The sequence below is a fragment of the Bos grunniens genome, chromosome 7 (assembly GCF_055505025.1).
Source record: "Bos grunniens cultivar Pamir isolate PY7600 chromosome 7, Bosgru_T2T1.0, whole genome shotgun sequence".
Taxonomy (NCBI): Eukaryota; Metazoa; Chordata; class Mammalia; order Artiodactyla; family Bovidae; genus Bos; species Bos grunniens.
Genome location: NC_141171.1, coordinates 49,716,629 through 49,740,566, shown reverse-complemented (window position 1 = coordinate 49,740,566; position 23,938 = coordinate 49,716,629). Strand labels below are relative to the sequence as shown.

Genomic DNA, 23,938 nt, shown 5'->3' with positions numbered 1-23,938 from the left:
TCCTCCTCCTTTATGCAGGGCTGACCCAGCTCAGAGAGGGGAAAACTGGGGTTAGGGGGAATCTGTGACAGAGATAATCACGTACTCGCTGGTATTTAAGGCAATGGGGAAGACAGCACTTTGGCCTGAAAATAGTCTCTCCCTATTATTCTGAATGCCACATATATGAGGACCAGAGGCCCCCAGAGACCCTCCCTCCTCTACCTAACCTCCTTTCCTCCAGGCTGAGCAAGGCTGGGCTCAGCTCTTCTGATCAAGGAAGAGCTGGCATAGGCTGGAGCTGCTGGCTTTCCTCTGACGTCATAGCCTGGAAATCACATTTTAAGCAGGTTCTCCTAGTGTGGGGCACACACAAGGGAGGGGAAGCAGGATGAAACCACTTCATGCCTGAGGACCGTTTTAGCCAGGGACCTCAGGCTTGGAGGGCTGCCCAGTGTCCCCAACATGGTCTGGGCGTGGGACACGGGGCTAGACCTCAGCCCCCACTTCAAAGCTACTCTCTCTCAATGCCCAGTGGGTTTCCAGGCAACGAGCAAGTGCCCTCCACATAGCTCCTGCCAGACATCTCTGTCATGACTTCCCTTCCCCACTGCCCTGGCCTAGAAAGATGTACTAAGGTGGAGGGGAGAGGGCAGGTGACCCCAGGGAATAAGACAGCAAGGGCTCATGTAGACCCAGATGTTTTTCATCAGCCTCCTCCCTCCATTCTGTTGGTCACCCTCCATCTCTCCTCTTCTCCCCAGCACCACAGGGGTCAGACCCTGTGTGGAGGTCTAGAAGACAATGTTTCCATGGCAACGGACCAGTGAACTTGGAAATCTGAGCATCATCTGTTGACACAGGGAAACCCAGATGTGCAGGGAGAGCCTGGAGATGTGGAATCTGACAGTCACCTCCTTGGCCACTGGTCACTGTGGATAGAAATGTGTAATCTGAGTGTGAGTTGGGTGAGTGTGTGTGTGTGTGTGTATGTGTGAAATGCAGCAAATGGGATTTAGGTTAGAGAGGCCTAACCTGCTTTCCTGGCCACATGGTAGCTGCTAGCAGGAGATGCAAGCAACTTACTCTCTGGAGATCTTTCTAGAACAAGGGAGTCTCTCACCTGATTTCTACTCTGACGCTTCCTCTCCTTTCTGATAGAAAAAGGGGCCAAATTGCCCAGAGGGCAATGGTGAAAGGAATGCCGTTCAGAGCGTTATTGACTGGAGAATTTCAGGAAAGATGAAAAGGGCATCTCACACGCCTCCCTCCCCCTGCCCTCGCTCTCCACGAGCACCTCAGTGCAGAAGCTTCTTGGCCAGCTGGCTCAAGTTTGGCAGAAGGACATGCACCCGTGATGCCAGGGAAGGGAGAGGAAAGCCTGGTGTAGGGACATTTTGCCAATCCTGAGGTCCAGGGCCTGGAGCTAGGTCTCCACTCTGATTCCTCCATTTTCCTTCCATAAGGCTGAGCTGCTATTTCTCTAGCTTCTTTCAGCCTTCCTTCTTCCCTCACTTCTTCCCCCCTCCCTCTCTGCTCTTTTCCCTTGTCTCTTCTGATACTGCCTCTGCCACCTTTTCCCTTCTCCAGGCTTCTGTTCCCACCAGTGGTGCCCCTGGTGACCTAGGCTCCACCTCCCCAGAACTTGACCCCAGGCCCTGCAGCCTCCCTCCTCCACTCCTCCACCCCAGCCCAGCAGCTCAGGGCTCCAGCCCTCCTTCCACAGGCCACATGGGCATGCCTCAATGGCTCTGGCCTTTGGGTCTCTGTCTGCCTTGTTTGTCCCCAGGGTCAGATGTGAGCCATGAGGCTGGTTCCACATTTTTGTCTCTCCCTCCATCCCACCTAGATCCTCCCTTCAGTGTCTGGCTCACTGTCCCTCTCCAATGTTTTTTATTTTTTAGCCTTTCGAGGCCACAGCGATCCAATCCCCAGGCTCTGCCAGGAGCCCCCAGTATCCCATTCTTTTTCCTGGAGCCTCATCGTGATCTTTGCCCCCAGAACTTACACCCTTGCACTTTCTGTGAGGTGCCAGAATGGGGAGGGGTCTCCAGTAGGATTCTGAGGGACAGGACAACCTCTAAGGGTGGTCCCTTGCCCTTCATAAGTCCTGGCTCTTTCCAGCCCCCTGGCTCTATATTGAACCTCCAAGCCATCTTCCCAGATGGAACTACTTCAAGGCTATCTCTTGAAGATCAGATCTCTCGAGTTCATAGTTTGACTTCTTCTCCCCTCCATCCCACAGCTGAGCCCTGGCTTCTCACTTTAAGTCCTTCTCACCTGTGGACTGGTAGACCAAGAACAAAGCACAGAGGCTAACACAAATGAGGTGCCAGAATTTGGTTTATTGGCTCATCCAGTGCCAAAGGTCCATTGGGCACCCTCTTCCCACCGATCTGGAGCCCCCTGGTTCCTAATACCTTTTTCTTCTTTACACGCTCCTCCGAGCCCTGACGGAAGGAAGCCATGGCAGAAGCTGGGGCAAAGTGTGGGGCAAAGGCTGGGCTCTGACAGGGGTCTGTTACAGGGGGCCTAGTCTGCTTGGCACAGGAAGAGGGCCTTAGGGGGAAGGAAGATGGGCCCCCAGGAGAGGAGAAAAGGAATCGGCTCAGCAGGGGCCTCTACTGAGGGCCCAGAGGAGATGGAGCCCCATCCTGGGGCAGGAATGGGAGGAGGCAAAAGAAGAGGGGATTAAGGGCAGAGGAGCAGGTGAGAGGCCCCTTGGAGCCCTACTCTCTCATGGGCTGGGGTCCTCTGAGGCTGAGAGAGTAGGCGGGAGGGCTGAGGGGGGAAAGGGCAGCTGGGTTGGGTGGTGGGAGGTTACTGCTGGAGGCAAAGTCCTTCACTCAAAAGCCCCCAGCTCTAGACCCAGAAAGATACACACACACACACACACACATTTTCTCTTTCACACACACACACACCCCTGGAGCCCCACCTCTTTTCAGTGGGCACAGGTAGCTCACAGCCATACCCAACACCCCCAGCTGCAGCTCTGGCCTGGCTCCTGGTCACTTAAACACCACTGAGACCCTGTCCTCCATTCACACCTGTAGGCCCAGAGCCCAGGTTCTCCGAGGCCTCCCCACTCCCTCCTTCTCTGCTGGGCCTTCAGGCTCTGGTCAATCTGGGCTGTGACTGGCCGCCGACCCTGACTCAGGGAGAGCAGTGGGGCCATGTGTTAGGACAAGGGGATGGCCATGGTCTTCAGCAAGGCACTGGGTGGGCGGGGTCAGGGCTGGAGCGGGGAGAGTAGCTTTCGGGCTCTGGGGGGCCCGCACCTCCTTGAGTGGCTCCCTCCTTAGCTCCTGGGTCCAGCCTCTACCCTCGGCCCCCCACAGCAGGGCCTCCCTTCTCTTTCCCAAGCCCTTCCAGGGGAATGGCCACTGGGAGGCACCGGAAACAGCCATCTGAGAGGCCCCGGGGCCTGAGGCTGAGGGCTGCTGGCACAGTGTGGAGCGGGATTCTGCAGCCTGCGGGGAGGGGGCGGGGGCCTCAAGCTGAGTCACCCCCTGCGGAGGTCTTCTTCTTGGGCCGGGTCTTCAGCGTCTTGGAAGCCGGTGGCTGTGGAAGGAAGAGAGGGAGACAGAGGGCTCCGCCTGGAGCCACAAGCCCTTCCCACTTCCCCAAGCTCTGTCCCGGTTCTCACCTCGGGTTTGGGCACTTTTTTGATGGGTTTGACCCTCTTAGGGGCCTTGTCTCCCGTGTCATCCTCAGAGATCTCTGTCCGGGGATCTGCCTGGTTGGTGCCTGACCTTACGCTCAGGGTGGGGTCATCTCCTGGTTTGGGGAGGAAAGGAGAGCAGGTGTCTGGTCTCTCCCCTACTCAGCCTCCTCGCCCTCGCCCCCTGCCCGCCCTGGGCCCGGACTGTACCCAGGTCTTCAATGGTGTCCAGGAGGCTGCCAGGGCTGGCTCTGAGGCGGCCATCAGGCCCCTGCAGGGGCAGCGCGTCCTCGTCCCGGATCAGGGTCAAGTCCTGCATGCTGAAGCTTCGGAGCTTCTCTGATAGCACCCCCTGGCCCTGGGGTCACCACCACGCACCAGGAGGACCGGAGGAGAAGGGGCGGGGTGGAGAGAGAGGTCACCACAGGGCACTGGGCAGCCACTGGACTCAGCGCTCTCCCCATGGCATCCTCAGCCCATCCCACGGCGGCTCTAACAGGCTGGGGCCATGCGTTCCCTTTGGACGGGTGAGGAAACTGTGGCCCGCCAAGTGGAAGTCCCTTAGCGGGGGGATGTTAAAGGCAGGATGGAAACCCCAAGCTGCACAAGCCCCCAGACCTTTACCGGCCCAAGAATGCGGTGGATGCAAAGGGGACTGGCTGTGGGATGAGATGAGCAAGCTGGGGCCTGGGAGCTGGGTCTGCCCCCATCTCACCTTGGCAGCAGCCGTGACTGCGGCATTGGCGGCCAGATTCAGACCCCTCTTGCCCACCCTCATCATGGTCTCATAGCTCTTGTCTCGGGCCTGTGTAATGTACTCGTCGATCTCCTGAGGGGTTGGAGGGGAAGGAGGAAGAGGTGAGGCTGGGTCCTACCCTGCTTTGCCCTTGTTCACACCTGGCACTACCTGCCCCAGGGGGTCAGGCCCCTCTCAGATCACCCACAGGGAGAGCCATGAATACACGTGGCTGCAGGCTCTGGGCTGCCTTGACCTGGGATAGGTGGGAAGCAAGCGTCCCTTGTTCCAACAGACCTTCTCTTTGTTGGACAGGGTTGGGTGCACGAACTTGCGGTAGAGCACGCTGGAGCCTTTGGTATAAGGGGACAGCAGCCATATCACAAAGGCGATCTTGAGCTCAAAGTAGAAGGGGAACCTGTGGGTGGGAGACAGGTAAGGGCAGAGCCTGGGGCAGGAAGTCAGGAGGCATATGGACCCGCTGCAGGACCCTGGCTGGACTCCCACCCCTTAGTGCACTAAGGTCCCCATGTGGCTTAGGAGACTGGTCAAGGGGAAGCTCAGCTGAGACTCCCAGTAGCAAGGTGAAAAGTGACCCCAGCAGGAATTCCCAGCAGCGGTGGCTCTATCACCCTCTTCTCTCTGACAGAAGAGCACCCACTCCTCTGTCCTGGGGTCAACACCAAGGCGAGCTCCCTAACCTTCCAGGTGCATTCTTGGATCCTCACTCCCTTCCTTCCTGCTCTTCCTCCCCAGCTGTGCTCTGGATCTATCCCTTGCTGCCATGACACGGCCTCTGCTTTTTAAGGACTGTTCTCTATTCTCATGGCTCCTTCTCAGGCCACACACTCCTTCAGGTCTCCTCTATCCTCACAAAGCCCTCATCAAAGCTCACTCCTTTGCTTGCATCAAGAGGCACCTGCACTCACTTGTTCTCAATTTTTAATCCATGACTCTTTCCTAATTTGACCCCATTCAACTTTCTCTACTCAAACTGTGTTTTCTCAAAGGCCCTTGAAATCTATAAACGCAAGGATCTTGTGTCCTCTACCTCTCAGTAAAACTCTTTTGACTTTCAGTGTACTGTGCTATGTTCGTCCTCTCTTCCAAGAGGCATTTGCTCATTTAGTAAACATTTTTGAGCGCCTGCTGTGAATATACAGATGGTTAGACAATTCCGTGTCCTCAAGAGTGCATATACATAGTCTAGTAGTGCCTAGAAAAAGCCTTTGAAATACAAGCTTTGAAATACAATCCAATGTTCACGAGATTGACTCATATGCCTGTTTTACAAATAGGGAAACTGAGGCCTAGAAAACTGTGACTTGCTCAAAGTCACTGTAAGTCTGGCAGAAACAGGTTTCCTGAATTCTATTGTGCTGCTTTGGCTCCCAAAAGAAAGGTGAGAGTTATGTCTGTTCTTATTTTGCTCAATCAAGCCAGGACTGGATGGGGGCTGAGAGGAGGGGACACCCAGGACCCCATGGGACTGTTGGGGAGATGCCACCCTAGGTGGACTGGCTGTGTAGAAGAAGTCAGAAGCCCTGGCCCCTGAGGTGCAGGGAGGCGGGGGTTGCTGGACCTCACCAGGAGAGCACGATATCTGTGAGTGTCTCGGCAGTGGTGAAGAAGGCAAAGACGATCCAGTACATCATCCATTTCACCTAAATGTACAGAGGGCGGTGTCAGCTGGGGCCTTGGGGAAACACCCCGGACCCCACCTCTACTTGCCAACCTGCTGGACGCACTATGTAGGGGGGCACAGAGGGCCCCGACTTTGTCTGTGTATCACACCAGGGTTGGGGAAAGGGATACACGGGCGCCTCCCCGAACCAGGTCTCATTAGTGCTGACAGCATTAGTATAACGTCATCCCCGTCTGTCATGTGATCCACTGTCCTCCCTGATCTCTGCCACATAAGTTGGGTAGGAGATGAAGGGTCACACACTCACATATTCCTTCACGTTTTTTGTCTTCACGGCCTTGTAGGAAGAGTAGGCTGGGTACAGGGTGCCAAAGATGAGCCTAGGGAGGCAGGCATGGTTACTGGGCCCCTTGGCCAAAAGCAATGGCCTCTCCCTCCCATCTCTGCATCAGTCCCTGGGTAGGTAAGGGGAGAATGGACAGAACTCCAGGGTACCACATCAGCTGACTGATGAACTCAGGTCAGGGGTTAAGGTCAAAGCAGGCAAGCCTGAGGTGATACACAAGCATGGAGGCCCTAGCCAGCAAGGGTGATGCCCCTTTATTGTTCAGTTCTTCTCCAGCCCCTGACAGAAAGACCTAGAGGCCAGAGGGTCTGATGTGGCTTATCTGCCCTGAACCTCATTTGTGCATAACTATATCATGGGGTGGGGGTCAGGTCACTGCCTCAGGGGTGTCGTCCTTCTCCAGACATCATGCACTTTCTTACCCATTGGCCCTTACCCTCTACCTTCCCGTCGTAGGGCCAGGGACACCACCTAACAGGGTACCTGGCAGTCAGAAGTACCACTGTAGCCCTGGGGACCTGAGGAGCAGAGGGCACGGGGGCAGGAGGCCCTGAAGGGCAAAGTGGTTTATTTCCCGATATAAACACTTTTGGGACTAGCCTCCAGAAAGTGTGCTGGGCTAGAGATCCTGGCTATAGTGGAGTCTGTGCTGTTCCCATCAGAGACCACATACGGGACACAGGTGAGGCAAGGAGAGGACCAATGCCACTCGGGGAGCTCATTCACACAAGAGGAGCAGCCACTGTGAAGGCCACATGGACGTATGAGGCCCCTGGGTTCCCTCAGGTGGGAAGGGAAGGAGACTCTGGTGGGTCTAGAGGAAGCCAGAATTGAAGAACACGATAGCAGGGAGGGGATTCTGGGGTGTCAGTGCCCCAAGGTGGAGGTTGAGGGGCAGGGTCCTAAGCTGGGGCAGGTTAACTGAAGCCATGCAGAGCTCCTGCCAGGCCCAGCCTCTTGACAAATGTGTGGATACCGCCTGTTCCCCAAGGACTTGCCTCACTGAGGCAGGGTACTTCGGAGATGGAGTCGGGGGTGGAATCCTCAAGGACAAAGTCCACAGTTGTGGGAGAGGGCACCCTCCTGGAGCCTGGGGGAGCTGGGAGGGACAGAACTGGCAGCCTGGGATGAAGGCCACCTAACACCCTTCCCTCCACGGCTCTCACAATCCCAGGCTGAACACACATATCCTCTCCCAGTTACCTCCCACACTTTGTCATCCAAGCATCTCTGCTTCCCGTCCTCCCTGGGGGGCCTTCAGAGCATGTGCCCTCACCCCCAGTCTCCTGACAGACAGTGGAAGAGGGAGGAGAAATGGGGCCCTTCGGGGAGGCCAAGGCTGCCATGGCCCTAAGCTGTGGAATGAGGAGGCCCTGCCTTGCTCCCCTGGCTCTTCCGTTAGTTCTCCCGCTGGGAGATGAGAGCCCAGGTCTGAGGGGCTCCTCCGGCCAGATGTGCTACGTGGGTGAGGGGACAAGCCGCCTCCCCTCATAAATCAAGCCATGCTGCCTAGCCCCCTCGGGGATGAGGGAGGGCGCAGAAACAGGGAAATTAAAAATAAAAGGGATGGGAAGCCAGGCCTGCCTTACTCCTCGAACATTCCCCGCTCCTCCGGATCCCTCACCTCCACGTCTCTGGGGACCCCAAATAGGGATGATGTGCCTTTAGGTGATTCTGCTGTACGAAGCCACGGAGTGGTCCATCCCAGGCTTCCATACCCCTCACCCGCCACCCCTAGCCACCATCCCCCTCCCAAACGGCCGCGCCCCGCCGCCGCACTCACACCACCAGGCGAGAGATGATCCAGGACACCATGGCGGGGCCGGGCGGGGCGCGGGGTGCGGGGCGGGAAGCCGGCCCGGGCCGAGGATGTGGCTGCTGGAGGCCGAGCGGCGGCGGCAGCAGGAGCCGCAGTAGCAGCAGCACCCGCAGCAGCAGCCGCCGCGGGGGCCGCGGAGCGCCGAGCCGCCGCCGTTAAAGGGGAGGTCCCTGCCGCAGCGGCGGGCCGTGGGCGGCGGCGGCTCTTAAAGGGGAGGCCGCGACGGCGGCAGCGGCGCGCCCCCCTGCACCTGCTGTCGCTGGGCATGCGCCTTTGACCTGCCTTCCTCCAATGGCTTGTTCACTTTTCTTGGGTTCCAAACCCAGGACTGAGGTCCTCAGAGGCCTTCATGGTTCCATCCGGACATCCTAGCCCTCTTCCTGCGCTGATCACAACAGGCTGAAAGACTTAAATATCCTAAGAGGAATAATGACTGACTTACTGACTGCTTATTGTGTGCCAGGCCCTGTGCTAAGAGCTTCACATGCGTTATTTCAGTGACCATCCCATAAGACAGACGTTATAATTATCATTTTGAAGATAAGAAAATGGGAAGCTTCGGGGAGGTTCAATAATATGCCTCGGGTCACAGAACCACTAAGTCATGCTGCTAAGAAAGGAACTTAGGAAGTCTACTGAATTGGCTACTTCTTCCAACTGCTATCAAACCCTTCTCCCCTATCGCTGACCGTCAAGACACCCACCCAGGAAGTCCTGAGGTCAAAGGCATAGAGGCATATATCCACCCCGCCATCACCAATCACTCCAGTTGTAAAAGGCCTAACGCCATTCCCAATCTGATCTGCTTTAAGGTTGTCAGTTCCTAAGTTTTGTAGGGGAACAGGGCCCTGTGCTCTCAAGGATACCCTGGGGCAGGGGAATCACCCTTTTTGTAAAGAGGCTGGTAGAGAGGCCTGGGGTCCAGGCGTGGCGATGAATAAGGGGCTCCAGTTCCATCCCCATCAGCAAGCACTGGTGGCAATGGATGCCCTAATTCCGAAGACATTTATATCCAGAATGTAGGCTAGCCTGCCTCCTGATTTTCACCAAAGCAACAAAGCTCCAGCAACCTCTGCAACCTCCCTTCCCCCACTGCTTTCCTTTCCCATCCCATTTCAAAGCTTCTGCATTCTTTATGTTGAGGTATAATCCTCTGATGATCACAGCACCAGCCCGTGCCCATCCTGGCCTAAAGGACATGCTCAGAACTCTGTATTTCAGTTATGGTGCTATTCAAACTCAGTATCCTTGAACCACACACAATGGTCTATTTCCACCCTGATAATTGTATTTCCAGGCTCAAACACTTTGGAAGATGTGTTTCCAACAGGATCCAAGGAAGCAGCCTCTGATGACCCCTCTTGCTATTCTTTACAACTTCCTCTTCAAAAGGCCTTTTCTAATTGGAACACAGTCTGTCCTCACTCTTCAAGCCACTTGAATTTCCTATATGGGCAGCCAGGCCTCTTGTTTTGAGGAACTTTGTCACTGATTGCCCAGAACCTTGCTCAGGCCACTCTCCCTGGCCCTTTCCCCCCAGGCTGCTTCTGGAAGGTAGGAACCCACCTTTCCCATAGGGCAGAAACTACGGAAAGCCCATGTTTGCTCCTACCTCTAGCTCATGTAGCACATTCCCGTTTGTCCCTAAGCCCTCAAACCACAATGACCTGGCACATCCCTCGCCTAACTGGGCACAAATTCAGGAAGCAAAGAGTAATAATTGGATGCAACAATGTAATGATGATATGAAAATGAACTATCCTCCAACTCCAACCCCACCCTCAACCTGGCCCTGCTTTTTAGAACAACTGGCACAGGAAGAAGTTAGTCCACTATGAACAGATTTGTTAGATTTTTAATAAGAACATGGAAATCCCAATCAGCCCTTCAACAAAATTAAAATACAGAAAGTGAAATTAAAAGTATTCTACAGTAAATGACTTTTATTAAAAAAAAAAAAAAGTAACTGTGAACATATAAACAAGCCTGCAGGGCACTACAGTACAGCTGGGAAGAAGATAGATACATTTTCCAATGTATCTATGGGCCAATGAATTCCATCATTTTCAAATAAATTCTTAATAAAACTCCACTGAGTTGGAAAGTTTTGCTGAAAATATTTCTGGACAAAAAAACTCCCAAAACAAAACGCCTCATGTAGGAAAGCAAACTTTCCTTTGAATTTGGAACTACAAGAGGAGTCCCAAGGGAACGCTGGTAATAGGTGGAAATGGTTCCTGGAGTCACCAGTGTGTGTATGCATGGAACAAACCACAGCTCAGACACGACAAAGTTCTTTCTCAAGATGGCTGTTCCCTCAAGATAGGGCTGAGATGGGAGGGGGGTGAAATTAAAAGAACCCTAAAAAGCCAATTCTTTTAAATTCTGCTTTGGCTGATTTTTGTGCTATAATGGGCAGTTGATTTCTAAAAATCTTATTTCTTCAAAGAGTTTTCTCGAAGGAAGACTAAATGTAATGTGCCTTTCCTCATAATCCAGGAAAACAACTGTGGTATTTCAAAAGTTCTAAAAATATCTACTTTCATGAAATAGTAACTATTTCACTACAAACCTATTTTTCACTAAATACACACGTTTCCTAATCCTGGAGCCTCTTGGGAAAAGCAGTGGATTCTCCCTGGGTCCTTCAAGACTTCAGTGTTCATGGGAGAGAGATGGTGGGGAATGGCTTCACCCGTCTCCTGGGATGGGCTGTGTCAGAGGTCATGTGTAGAGACACCATCAGGCTTCCACCAGGCGTGTTTAAACAATTAGCCCCCACATGTACCAGGTATGTGATTTCCCCCTACCTCCAAACACATTCCCACTTAACTAGGCACAAGAGAAAAAAAAAGAAAGGTGTGCCCACATTCCTGGTTTCCACAAATCTCAAATCATGAGAATGTGCAGGACAGCCCAGTGATGTTCAGGCAATCTGAAGTCCCAAAAGGCCACAGGATAGGGATGTGGCACCCTCGGCTTGGAGTCTGAAACTGTGTGTGTGAACAGTGCGACTTTCCTGTGTCAACCTTCAGTGTTGAGGCAGCGTAGAAAAGAGTGGCTGGAGAGTTTGTAATACTGACCACACTGGCTCCAAGTGAAGGACCTCTGCTCCAGCAGAGAACCCTGTCGTTCCCTGTATGTGTTGTGAGTGAAAGACCTGCTTCACAGGGGAGTTTGAAATTTCTCCACGCCTACGATCTTGCCAGCTTGGACTCATGAGCCTTGAGGGTGCCAACAGCATCTTTCACTGCGTGATAAATGATGTTCTTCACCTGGAGAGAGCAATCAGCACAGTTAGTCCATGGCAGCCACAGACTGTGCTCTGCAAATGAAAATATCCTGCAAAGACTAAAAGCCTACTGATGAGTGAGGAAAGCCCTCAACCAGGACTGCGTGCTCCCCTAACCAACCCCAAAAGATGATTTACAAATCACACAGAATATACAGTTTATATTCAAAAAAGAGTGATTCATCATTTGAAAGCCTATATAATCACCATCCTCTATGTGTCTATATGTGCTGGGCACTACTGCTAAGCTCTTTATGTGGACTTTCATTTAATCCTTACCATAATCCTATGAAGTAGATTCTATTATTATTCCCATTTTACAGATGAGAACTGAGGTCAAGAATCTTACATTAAGGTCCTATAGCTAATAAGAATGCACTAAAAACAGTGGGCAGGTAGGATTTATTGGGTATTTTTCCCTTTCGTGCCTATATTTTCTAATTTGTCAAAAAGGAACACATATAATGTATGAAGCAAAAGTTATTAAAATAGAGTGAACAGGATGAAGACAGTTTTAAATCAACATGATGATTATTTTTGGGGAGATGGAATGGGAAAGGGTACATGGAGGCTTCAACAATGTAGTTGTTGTATATAAATACATTATATATATGGTATGAATATGATGCTTTATCTCTTAAGCTGAATGATGGCCACACAAGCCCCCTTGTTATTCTCTATCACATTTTTTGTATTAATTCAACCAATGTTTACTGAGTACCTACTATGTGTCAGACATGTCCTAGGGAAAAACAGTGAACTAAAACAGCAAAACCTCTGCCTTCATGGAGCTTAAACAGCTTATGTTCTAGTAGGAATAGAAACAAACAAAAGATACATAGTATGTTAGATGGTGAAAACTACAGGAAAAAATAAAGCAGTAACAGAGGATTGGGAGGTGATATGTGACAAGTAGAGACCAAACAGAGGGTGGTCTAAAATATATATGCCTGAACACTTGCATTCTATCTATAATAGAAATGTCATCTATCAATCTAGCAACAACCAAGAAAAATATCCAACCTCACGGGTCACTGACACACCTGAGTCACAGGCATGACGCAGGAAAACAGGCCTTAAGTGAGAGGCTGCGAGAATGCCTGTTTGGATGCTAAACCTCTGCCTCGGGAATCTTGCTTTCTTATTCTTTTTTTTTTTTATGTTACTAAGCATCCAGGTATATTAAAAATGATATTCTGCCCTTAAAGTTCCAATCCATTTCAGAACAGAGGAAAACCTAATCTGATTCTCCAGTTTAGATCTATGAGGGGGAAACAACTCTTAGGGACATGGATTACAGTCCCTAGCAGGGCTCTAAGGAATTGAGTTTGCACAGAAATTTGCTGGGAGAAGGCAGTTCTGTGGAAACAGGTTTAGAACACACTGCCACAGTGCTTTTCTCACCTGACCGGGGAGGTCAGTCTAGTGCAGTTACTGACACTGAAACACTGTATCTTCCAGGGGCAGAGAAAGAAAAGACTGCCACATTGGAAGTGATGAGGTGAAAAGACGAATATTCTCTAAAAGTAAACCTGAAGAGGACTGATTAAACACTTCCTGAGCGAGGACTTGTCACACCCCAGACATGGGCCTGAGTCAGCTCTCTGCAGTTATCCTGCCCAGATGATAGCCTCAGAAAGCAGTGTGCGCCTCCTATGTATGTGGCCTACAAGGAGATAAGACAGGGCTGGAGTGGAGGAGGAGCTCTTTACCTGCAGTTTATCCTCATGGTTTGTGTGAGTGTTAGAGAGATGCCTGAATTCCTGCGTCAGGCGAAAACAGTGCTTTACGTGTTCTGGAGACACGAAGTCTTCTGCGACTTTGATGCAACTATATAGGTTGTGCACCTGCGAGAGGAAAGGCAGAGGCAGACAGCAGGCGCCAGTCAGTAACCTGAGGAAACCGCTCATGTAGTGCACAAGGACACTGGAGAAACACTTCTGATACCCCACGTTTATAACGACAACAAATGCAGAAAGACTCTAAGTATAAATTTATAAATGAAAATGGTACTAGTGCAAAAATAGGATCTGGAAAAATATATATCAAATTCTTAACAGTAGGCTACTTTCTGGGGAAGGCAGAATGAAGGAATTGAAAATGGGATTGAACTGAGACTCACTTTCTTCTTTAAATGAGCATTTAAAATTACATAGAAGAAAATGAAAACGCAAAAAGTAAGTTGCAGTTTAAGAGCAATTGGTCTAACCCACACTTTTATATCTACTGCCAGATTAGCAACAAACTCAGAAATAAGGAAACTATGGGAACTGCGGAGCCCCACCCACAAGTTGGGACATACCTGGTGTGGGGCTCCAGCAGGTATGAAGACAGCATCTCCCAGGAACTGAACAATGGCCCAGCCTTGCACACCATATTCCTCATAGAGCCGCTTACGTAGGGTCTGGTCCAAGTACCAACTTTGGTCATGAATTGGATCATGATCAGGGGGATTCTCTTGGCCTTGCTCTTCTCCAACCTGATCATGAAACCACGATCAAAACCCAAAGATGGAAAAATCAGTAAACACATAAAGATTATTAACAGGATAAATCCAGCTTGCTGCAGTAATACCTACTTTATTTAATATCCTCTAAGTGAGGATTCAGCCCTATGGGGCATTGTAACAAAGGACACAAGTCTTTAATGCCAAGGGACTCTACATGAGAAACCCTAGTTAGACTGTCTTAGCATCCCCAGACCTGTGAGCTGGGAGCCCACTCAGGGACATACCTTTCGGAGCAGCTCCCGGATCTTCTCTGCATCCTTGGCTGCATAGATATGCCACAAAGCACCGGGTTTCTCCTTTCCATCATGAATCCTTTGCTTTGTCACCTCATCAGCATCTCCCTCGTCAATTGTTTTGAGAACCTCTGAAAAAAGCAAAATGATATTTCAATGTAAGCAGCCACTTCACTACCTCTGAGTGAAGCAAAATGTCCAATTCAAACAAGTTTACTCTCTACTATGCTTTATCTGCAATAACGGACTGGTTTAAAATTGGGAAAGGAGTATGTCAAGGCTATTATGTTGTCACCCTGTTTATTTAACTTATATGCAGAGTATATCACATGAAATGCCGGGCTGGATTAATCACAAGCTAGAATCAAGACTGCCAGGAGAAATATAAACAACCTCAGATATATGCAGATGATACTACTCTAATGGCAGAAAGTAAAGAGGAACTGAAGAGCCTCTTGATGATGGTGAAAGAGGAGAAAGAGCTGGCTTGAAACTTGACATTCAAAAAACTAAGATAATGGCATCTGATCCCTCACTTCACTTCACTTCAGTTGCTCAGTTCTGTTCAACTCTTTGTGACTCCATGGACTGCATCATGCCAGGCTTCCCTGTCCATCACCAACTCCCGAAGTTTACTCATTGAGTCGGTGATGCCATCCAACCATCTCATCCTCTGTCATCCCCTTCTCCCGCCCTCAATCTTCCCCAGAATCAGGGTCTTTTCAAATGAATCAGTTCTCTGCATCAGGTGGCCAAAGTATTGGAGTTTCAGCTTTAGCATCAGTCCCTCCAATGAATATTCAGGACTGATTTCCTTTAGGAAGGACTGGTTGGATCTCCTTGCAGTCCAAAGGACTCTCAAGAGTCTTCTCCAACACCACAGTTCAAAAGCATCGATTCTTCGGCACTCAGCTTTCTTTATAGTCTGACTCTCACATCCATACACGACTGCTGGAAAAACCATAGCTTCGACTAGACGGACATTTGTTGGCAAAGTAATCTCTAGGCTTTTTAATATACTGCTTAGGTTGGTCATAGCTTTTCTTCCAAGGAGCAAGCATCTTTTAATTTCATGGCTGCCGTCACCATCTGCAGTGATTCTGAAGCCCCCCAAAATAAAGTCTCTCTTTCCACTGTTTCCCCATCTATTTGCCATGAAGTGATAGGACCAGATGCCATGATCTTAGTTTTCTGAATGTTGAGTTTTAAGCTAACTTTTTCACTCTTTCACTTTCATTAAGAGGCTCTTTAGTTCTTCTTCACTTTCTGCCATAAGAGTGGTGTCACCTGCATATCTGAGGTTATTGATATTTCTCCCGGCAATCTTGATTCCAGCCTGTGCTTCGTCCAGTCCAGCATTTCTCATGATGTACTCTGCATATAAGTTAAATAAGTATATACAGCCTTGACGTACTCCTTTCCCAATCTGGAACCAGTCTGTTGTTCCATGTCCAGTTCTAACTGTTGCTTCTTGACCTACATATAGATTTCTCAGGAGGCAGGTAAGGTGGTCTAGTATTCCCATCTCTTTCAGGATTTCCCACAGTTTGTTGTGATCCACATAGTCAAAGGCTTTATCATAGTCAATAAAGCAGAAGTAGATGTTTTTTTGGAACTCTCTTGCTTTTTCAGTGATCCAACGGATGTTGGCAATTTGATCTCTGGTTCCTCTGCCTTTTCTAAATCCAGCTCTGACATTTGGAAGTTCATGGTACACGTGCTGTTGAAGGCTGGGTTGGAGAATTTTGAGCATTACTTTACTAGCGTGTGAGATGAGTGCAATTGTGCAGTAGCTTGAGCATTCTTTGGCATGCCTTTCTTTGAGAGTGGACTGAAAACTGACCTTTTCCAGTCCTGTGGCCACTGCTGAGTTTTCCAAATTTGCTGGTATACTGAGCGCAGCACTTTCACATCAAGTTTTAGGATCTGAAATAGTTCAACTGGAATTCCATCACCTCCACTAGCTTTGTTCGTAGTGATGCTTCCTAAGGCTCACTTGACTTCACATTTCAGGATGTCTGGCTCTAGGTGAGTGATCACACAATCGTGAATATCTGGACCATGAAGATCTTTTTTGTATAGTTCTTCTGTGTTTTCTTGCCACCTCTTCTTAATATCTTCTGCTTCTGTTAGGTCCATACCATTTCTGTCTTTATTGCGTGCATCTTTGCATGAAATGTTCCCTTGGTATCTCTTATTTTCTTGAAGAGATCTCTAGTCTTTCCCATTCTATTGTTTTCCTCTATTTCTTTGCATTGATCACTGAAGAAGGCTTTATCTCTCCTTGCTGTTCTTTGGAACTCTGCATTCAAATGGGTATATCTTTCCTTTTCTCCTTTCCCTTTTGCTTCTCTTGTTTTCTCAGGTATTTGCAAGGCCTCCTCAGACAACCATTTTGCCTTTTTTAATTTCTTTTTCTTGGGGATGGTCTTGATCACCACCTTCTGTACAATGTCACAAACCTCCGTCCATAGTTCTTCAGGCACTCTGTCTATCAGATATAATCCCTTGAGTCTATTCAATATCACAGTAATCTAAGTGTATGCCCTGACCAGTAATGCTGAAGAAGTGGAAGTGGAATGGTTCTCGTCCCTCACTTCACGGCAAATAGATGGGGTTTTGAAAAAGTGGAAACAGTGACAGATTTTATTTTCTTGGGCTCCAAAATCACTGTAGATGGTGATTGCTGCCATGAAATTAAAAGATGCTTGCTCCTTGGAAGAAAAGCTATTGACAAACCTAGACAGAGTATTAAAAAGAAGAGACATCACTTTGCTGACAAAGGTCCATATAGTCAAAGCTATGGCTTTTTTCAGTAGGCATGTATAGATGTGAGAGTTAGACCATAAAGAAGGCTGAGCACCGAAGAACTGATGCTTTCAAATTGTGCTGGTAGAGAAGATCCCTGAAAGTCTCTTGGACAGCACAGAGATTAAACCAGTCAATCCAAAAGGAAATCAACCCTGAATACTCAATGGAAGGACTGATGCTGAAGCTGAAGCTTCAATACTTTGGCCACCTGATGGGAAGAGCTGACTCACTGGAAAAGACCCTGATGCTGGGAAAGACTGAAGGCAAAAGGAGAACGGGGCAGCAGAGGATGAGACAGTTAAGATAGTATCACCAACTCAATAGACATGAGTTTGAGCAAATTCCAGGAGATGGTGATGGACAGGAAAGCCTGATGTGCTGTAGTCTAGGGGGTCGCAAAGAGTTAAACATGACTTAGAGACTGAACAACAACAACATTCTCTATCTCTCAGGAGTGATAAAAAGTAGACTCAGAGTCAACAGTCACAGTGAAGTCTAAGCTTCCTACACGTGGGAAGTGACCCTAATCTTCCATACTTTTGATAGAGACTCATCATTTTTTGGAAGAATAGTTTTTAAAAAAAAACATATTTCCTGTTCAAACTGTGTAGCCATATCTTATGTTCAAATTGCACGTTATTTCCTACTGTCATGTTCAAGGGCAATGATGTTGTTTTTGTGAACACCCATCATCTCCTGAATTACTTGAATAGCTTATCCGGGAACAAAGCCAAAGATTTGTTTATTGGTGACGTGATTCATAATGCTGGACCTCATCGGGATAAGAAACTCAAGTACTACATCCCGGAAGTTGTTTACACTGGCGTCTACCCGCCTTATGCAGGAGGAGGCGGATTCCTCTACTCCGGCCACCTGGCCCTGAGACTGTACAATGTGACTGACCGGGTCCTTCTCTACCCCACTGATTATGTTTATACTGGAATGTGCCTTCAGAAACTTGGCCTTGCTCCAGAGAGACACAAAGGCTTCAGGACATTTGATATAGAAGAGAAAAGCAGGAGTAACATTTGTTCCTATGTAGATTTGATGTTGGTACATAGTAGAAAACCTCAAGAGGTGACTGATATTTGGTCTTGGTTGCAGAGTGCTCATTTAAAATGCTGAATTATGTGCAAAATATATTTTACATAGAAATGTATCTCACATAGTTCCTATTTGTGTTCTCTTCCATTAGAGGTCATTTCTATGTAAAACCATCAAAATTGCCTTTATAGGTCATGTCCATTTGATGGCCTCTAAACCCTTCAGTTCAGATGGTAAAGTGTCTGCCTGCAATGCGGGAGACCTGGGTTCGATCCCTGGGTTGGGAAGATCCCCTGGAGAAGGAAACGACAACCGGCAGTATTCTTGCCTGGAGAATCCCATGGATGGAGGAGCTTGGGGGGCTACAATCCACGGGGTTGCAAAGAGTCGGACACGACTGAGCGACTTCACTCACTCACTCACTCCTACTGTATGTAGATGGACTGTATACTTTCTCAAGACCTCTTCAAGCTCTAGGATTCTATGGATTTAAGGCCGTGAAGGGTAAAGCTTCTCTGCCAAGGTAAGAGGCTTGGCTTCTAATCCTTATCTATTATAACCCTTTAAAAGACAACCTAATGAAAAGATCTACAGGTGTGTAGCATCTAAAGCAAATGTGTGGCAGAAAATATTACCAAAGTAATGACACTGATTATCTATTAACTTTGAGATTTTGAGTTATTTTCTTCTTTAAAACTTTGTTTTCTGAAACCTCCATAATTAACACATATTAATTTTACATCGAAATAGTGGAGAGTGCAAAGCAGCAAAGTATCACTTTTATGCTTCATTTCTGTGCAGATGACCTGGCTTTATCATCCGTTACCCCACAGCTGAACTGGCTGCTGGATGAGATAGGCCAGTTTGCCCTTTCCTCTTTTTCCTCTTTGTCATGCTATACACTCAGTGTTAAGGGGCAGCATTCCCAAAGAGAGAATAACTGGTTGATGACACACAAGTACCACTCTTCTCTGCTACAATCACCCCTTTGTGCGCCTACGACGCATCATGTCTGGTGGAGACTTAAGAAAAAGCAACTGGCCCTGACTGAGGAGAAAGACATCCCATTTTACTTCTTAGGCTAAACCTCACCCTTCTGAAGCACTGAGTTCTAGAAATCTTACCTTCATCATGAGCACCCTCCCCGATGGGGATCCCAACATACACCATCACATTAACTGCATCAGACACATCTAAGTGAAGATTTGTTGTGCCAACTCTTCTGTCTTCTGCTGTTATCAAGCCTGAAGATAAAAAGGAAGATATACAAGGTGAAATGGCAATATTCTGTATTATTATAATTATTTTTTTCATTTTTGGCTGAGTGGCGTGGCATGCTGGGTCTTTCCCTGACCAGGGATTGAACCCATGCCCTATGTAGTAGAAGCATGGAATCTTAACCACTGGATTGTCATGGAAATTCCTTGGATGGAGTCTTTGAGAGGAAACTTTCTAATGCTGTAATGTATGTTTTATGGACTGGCTCATAGGGCTGTTATGTAAGTCAATGATAAAAGCAAACATTCAAAACTATCCTGGATACTGTCAACTTCTTCATCACTCTGCCCTCTATCATCTCTACACATGACACTGATTACAGATCTCCCTCTTCAGGTAAAATGGAAACAAGAGTATTCAAAAAGATCAGTTATGGCCTCTCCCTCATACCGTAGGCATTGTACATCTTGGGGCCCAGATCGGGCCTTACAAAATAGCTGGGTAGCCTGGAGGCCAGATTGAGCCTGCCATCTCGCTTGGTATATTCTGGCAGAGGAAGGTTCTCCATCAGATCTTCAAACCTACAAAAGAGCATGAGAAATGACTTAGGTTGTTACAGGGGAAAAAGGCAAAGAGGTGGAGCTCACTTTTCTGTGATTACTTTGTGATGGCTTCAGCAAAGCACAAGTCTCTCAAGATGACTTACTGTAGTTCACTAACCTTGTTGGCATCATGTCCCGAAAATCTTCCCCAGGAGGCCAGTCCTTGAGTTTGAGCACCATTGGCTGCCCATCTTCTGACCTTAATCGTTCTGGAAGACAGAAAGCACTCCTACAAACATCTGCTGTGTTGGCTATTTCCTGATTCTCCAGTGACGAAAAGGTTTAGAAGACTAAACTCTCTCTTTTTTTTTTAGTTTGCAAACCTCTATAATGGATTACGTGGGCTTTGTTTTCCTCACCCACAGAAAAACCATGGTGAGTTTTTCCATCTCAAAGTGAAAGTGCCCCACACAGCCCATGTGACATGTGCTTAAGTCCAGGTAAGGTCTGGGAGCCATGTGACTGCCATGAGAGCTACCTGGTTGCCACCATGATAGACTATTTCTCCCACTAAGAGGATGTATCAATAATTTGCTATTTTAGGGGTAGGGCTGGGCATATAGATGCTTACTTTCTAGTCTGCTTTTATAGAACCAGATAGCAAAGCTACTTACTGCATATGATCTCGAAGCCATCCCAGAAATCCCGAACTTTCACATCGGAAATTATAGCACAGTTCCTGCAGTTCACCAAGTCCACATCCTGGTCTCCAAATTCCTGGCTAAAGGCTTCTGGCTTCCAGAGTTCAGACTTGAGCTTTTTATGTACTCCTGAAACCAGCACTGGCTGTGGAAATAAAAGTATCTTAATCAGAGCCATGTAGGAAACACTTAACTCAGGGCTAAGGATAGAATAGGAGGGTTTCCTGAGGACAACCTCTTCTCCATGATGACTTCTTGATCCCTCCCAGTTTCAGAATCCATGGATTCAACATGTCAGCTACAGAAAATGAAAACACTTCTATTCTGTTACTATATTTGATTCTCACAGGGTGGGGGTGGGGGTGCATTCCAGAGAAATCGCTTCTATTGCCCTGGCATATACCACTAATTTGAGGTGAGAGGATGAAAAGCTAAATGCAACTCAGAATACTTCCTCACATCTCAAATAAAAAACTATCTAGACAATTCCATAAACCCCTCCTTCCTCATACCTGCTAATGTATAAAATTCAGGAAGTGTTATTACACTATCCCACAGACTTGTATGGTCTTGAAACATTTACCTAGAAAAGTACCGCCCACTTCCACCAACTCTCACCTCACACCATATCTCACTTAAGGATTTTCCTCTAAAGGTGTTATTAATGCCAGATCACAACTTCACAGGAATTTCAACTGCACTTTTAAGAACACAGAGCTACACAGCTGAGAAAGAAAAAAGATCCATAGTGCATTTTACAAATCTTTCAATTTTTAAAAATCAAAGAAAACTCAAAGTAGCAAAGCTGTCTACAACAAACTTACTATATATCTAAATCTCCTTGGCAGAGTATCTCCCAGAGAGAACTGAAACTATCCTGCTAGCTTTGGTGGGTGGACAGGTAGACAGCCGACCCTGGGATCTGCTTATTCTTGCTTACCTGGCCTTGCTTCCAACACTCCCGGAAGATCTTCCAATTGTTTTTGTTGCTGGGGTCATGAAGACACAAAAGTCTTCCATCACAGAGCCAGGAATGAGAGGTATGGGGGTCCAGCACATTTAACCCCATCACCATCTCCTTCACTTCCTTTTGGGTATCAGTCAAGTTACAGGCCCGCTTTGCAGCATCTGAGGTTTTCTTATTTTCTACCACTGAGGCAATGATGTGGTCAAGGAAGTTGGGTAGGCTGGCCTTGTTCTTCACTCCCTGCCAGACACAAATCCATCAGGTTAGTATGACTGAGGCACCATCAGTAGAGTATTAAAAAACAGTCTCACAGTTTTATTTACATGGAGTTCTGATCTACCTGATTCAATTTCATAAAAGTTATTATGAAGTCTTTTGTGGTTGGAAGGGGAATCTATTAAGTTAATATCTTACATTTTCCTAGCCTTCATATTCTGCTTTTTATTTGTGAAAGAAAAGTACAGAAAGATCCCTCTATTGCAAGAGATTTGAGACCTAAGAAATATCTCTGGGGACTTCCCTGATGGTCCAGTGGTTAAGATTCTGTGCTCCCAATGAGGGGGCATAAGTTCAATTCCTGGTCAGGGAAGATTCCACATGCTGCATGGTACAGCCAAAAAATAAAAATAAAAAAGAAAGAAATATCTTTGGCATTGAGGCCCATTTTATATGCACGTAGACTTCAGGGATCACAAAATGCTACAGCTGAGTGAAAAAGATCATTTACTTTGAGGGTTATACATTTTTTTCTGGCCAGCATGTTCAAGGGATATAATACTTCAATTAAGTAACTGAGGTGACTTACCAAGGCAGTGACTTTTTACTAGGGAGTGTACCCAATAAATATTTGTATCCAAGAGAACTGAATATTCTGAAAGTAGTCTCCCACTCCTCAGTTTGCCCCCTACCAAGAATCTCTCATTTGTTTTGGCTGGTGGGGAAGCTCAGGCCCAGAGATGAAAGTGAGAAACCTAAGACCACAGATGTGAAGGAAGGGGAGGGCTTCTGTAGACTTGATAGCCCAATGACTTAAGTATCACTAGTCATTATCTCTATGAAGTGTATGCAACCATATAACATCTTTGGAAAATTTAAAAAGAAAAAGGAGAACTGGGAGTCCAAGCCAAGTACAGATAAAACAGAGCTCAACATAATTTCAGAGGTCATTTATCCAAAAGAGAAACAAATAACCCACACTGTACAGGGCTCAACCATCATCAAATTTCAGTCAGTCATAAAATAGAATGAGAAATATGTTTATGTACTTGTTTGAAATGATCTCTGAAATACATAAACTGAAAATAAAGAACCAACATATAAAAATATCTGTGTAAAAAGAGGAGGAAAAAACTATATACTGAATGTATTTTAATATCATAGAAAGGACACTCATGGAACAGTGGTTGCCTACAGAAAGGGAGGCAACAGCAAGAAGAAGCCTTTTCACTGTATCTTTTAAATTTAAAACCTTTTGAATTTATTTGTTCAGTAAATGCTTACTAAATACCTATGTATCAAACATTGTGGCACTATGACTATTGGGTGAATAAAACAGACAAAAATGGGGAATTTCTACCAGTTTAGTGATTAGAACTTTGTGCTTCCACTGCTAGGGACCCAGTTCGATCCCTGGTTGGAGAACTAAGATCCCAAAAGCCGCACAGCATGGAAAAAAAAAAAAAGACAAAAATGCCTTTAAGTGATGAGATAGAAAATAAATAAAACACAGTAAGTCAGATGATAACAGGTGCAGAGGAAACAGATATGAGTGGAAGATGGGAGTGGAATGGACTTTAAAAAAAGGGTGATCTAAAAAGAAGGCTTACTAAAGAGGTAACATTTCATAAAGGAGAGGATGCTGACGATGAAGCAGGCCATGTGGTGACATGAAAAAGACAGCTCTCGGTGGAGAAAAGGATACATGTAAAGGCTCTGAAGAGAGCATGCCTAGCCATGTCCAAGGAAAAGCAAGAAGGTGGGTGTGGCCAGAGCAGAATGGAAAATGAGAGTGGTAGTTGAGGTCAGGGAAGTGAGGAGAAGCTAGGGCTGGAACAGTATAGTCCACTGAAAGGAGTCTGTTTTTATCATGAAATTGGAAGCCCTTGAAAGATTTTAGGCAACAGTGATATGATTAGATTTATATCTTAAAAGGATCATACTAACTGCTCTGTTGAAACTGACTGTAGAGTGGAAAGGGAAGAAATGGAGATTACTCCAAGAATTCAGGCAACAGAGGATGTTATCTCAGACTAGAATGGGGAAGCAGAGGAGCTGATGAGAAATGGGTGTGCTACGAATACATTTTAGCAATCAAACTGAAAAGATATGCTAACAGATTAGACACAAAGTGTGAGAGGGGAGTCCCAAATGACTCTTAAGATTTTTGGCCAAGCAATTGGAAACCAGTGATCAAGAGAGGCAAAAAATAAAGG

At 47.4% G+C, this 23,938-nt stretch overlaps 2 protein-coding genes across 5 annotated transcripts in view; both read right to left on the bottom strand.

The window, feature by feature from the left end:
• Nucleotides 1–2,304: 2,304 nt before the first annotated feature.
• Nucleotides 2,305–8,337, bottom strand: REEP2 (receptor accessory protein 2). Of its 3 annotated transcripts, none has more exons than XM_086411826.1 (8): nt 8,154–8,337; nt 6,332–6,404; nt 5,967–6,043; nt 4,677–4,797; nt 4,359–4,472; nt 3,854–4,001; nt 3,629–3,759; nt 2,305–3,543 (listed from the first exon to the last, which is right to left on the bottom strand). In XM_086411826.1, exons 1-8 carry the CDS (start codon nt 8,183–8,185, stop codon nt 3,475–3,477), a joined length of 765 nt encoding a protein of 254 aa, XP_086267952.1. In that variant the 5' UTR covers nt 8,186–8,337; the 3' UTR covers nt 2,305–3,474. The 3 variants fall into 3 exon arrangements, with proteins under 3 accessions (XP_086267952.1, XP_086267953.1, XP_086267954.1); XM_086411827.1 differs by having other exon boundaries at nt 3,854–3,995; XM_086411828.1 differs by lacking the exon at nt 8,154–8,337 and adding an exon at nt 7,995–8,101 and having other exon boundaries at nt 2,308–3,543.
• A 1,689-nt stretch (nt 8,338–10,026) lies between these two features.
• KDM3B (lysine demethylase 3B) overlaps nt 10,027–23,938 on the bottom strand; it is a 57,751-nt gene continuing 43,839 nt past the window's right edge. For both annotated transcript variants that reach the window (XM_086411811.1, XM_086411812.1), the window contains 9 exons: nt 21,480–21,746; nt 20,513–20,684; nt 20,017–20,107; nt 19,747–19,877; nt 19,203–19,322; nt 14,215–14,354; nt 13,784–13,960; nt 13,194–13,328; nt 10,027–11,464 (listed from right to left, as the gene is read on the bottom strand). In XM_086411811.1, the coding sequence (XP_086267937.1) occupies nt 11,384–11,464; nt 13,194–13,328; nt 13,784–13,960; nt 14,215–14,354; nt 19,203–19,322; nt 19,747–19,877; nt 20,017–20,107; nt 20,513–20,684; nt 21,480–21,746 (1,314 nt within the window). In that variant the 3' untranslated portion in view covers nt 10,027–11,383. The remainder of the gene's footprint in view (nt 11,465–13,193; nt 13,329–13,783; nt 13,961–14,214; nt 14,355–19,202; nt 19,323–19,746; nt 19,878–20,016; nt 20,108–20,512; nt 20,685–21,479; nt 21,747–23,938) is intronic.

Excerpts from the sequence above, each read along its gene's own strand:
- REEP2 (XM_086411828.1), bottom strand. The coding sequence starts at position 8,086 with ATGGAAGCCTGGGATGGACCACTCCGTGGCTTCGTACAGCAGAATCAC. Across the intron at positions 6,405-7,994 it reads GGGTCCCCAGAGACGTGGAG|GCTCATCTTTGGCACCCTGT; the intron begins GTGAGGGATCCG and ends CTGCCTCCCTAG. Across the intron at positions 6,044-6,331 it reads CAAAAAACGTGAAGGAATAT|GTGAAATGGATGATGTACTG; the intron begins GTGAGTGTGTGA and ends CTGTACATTTAG.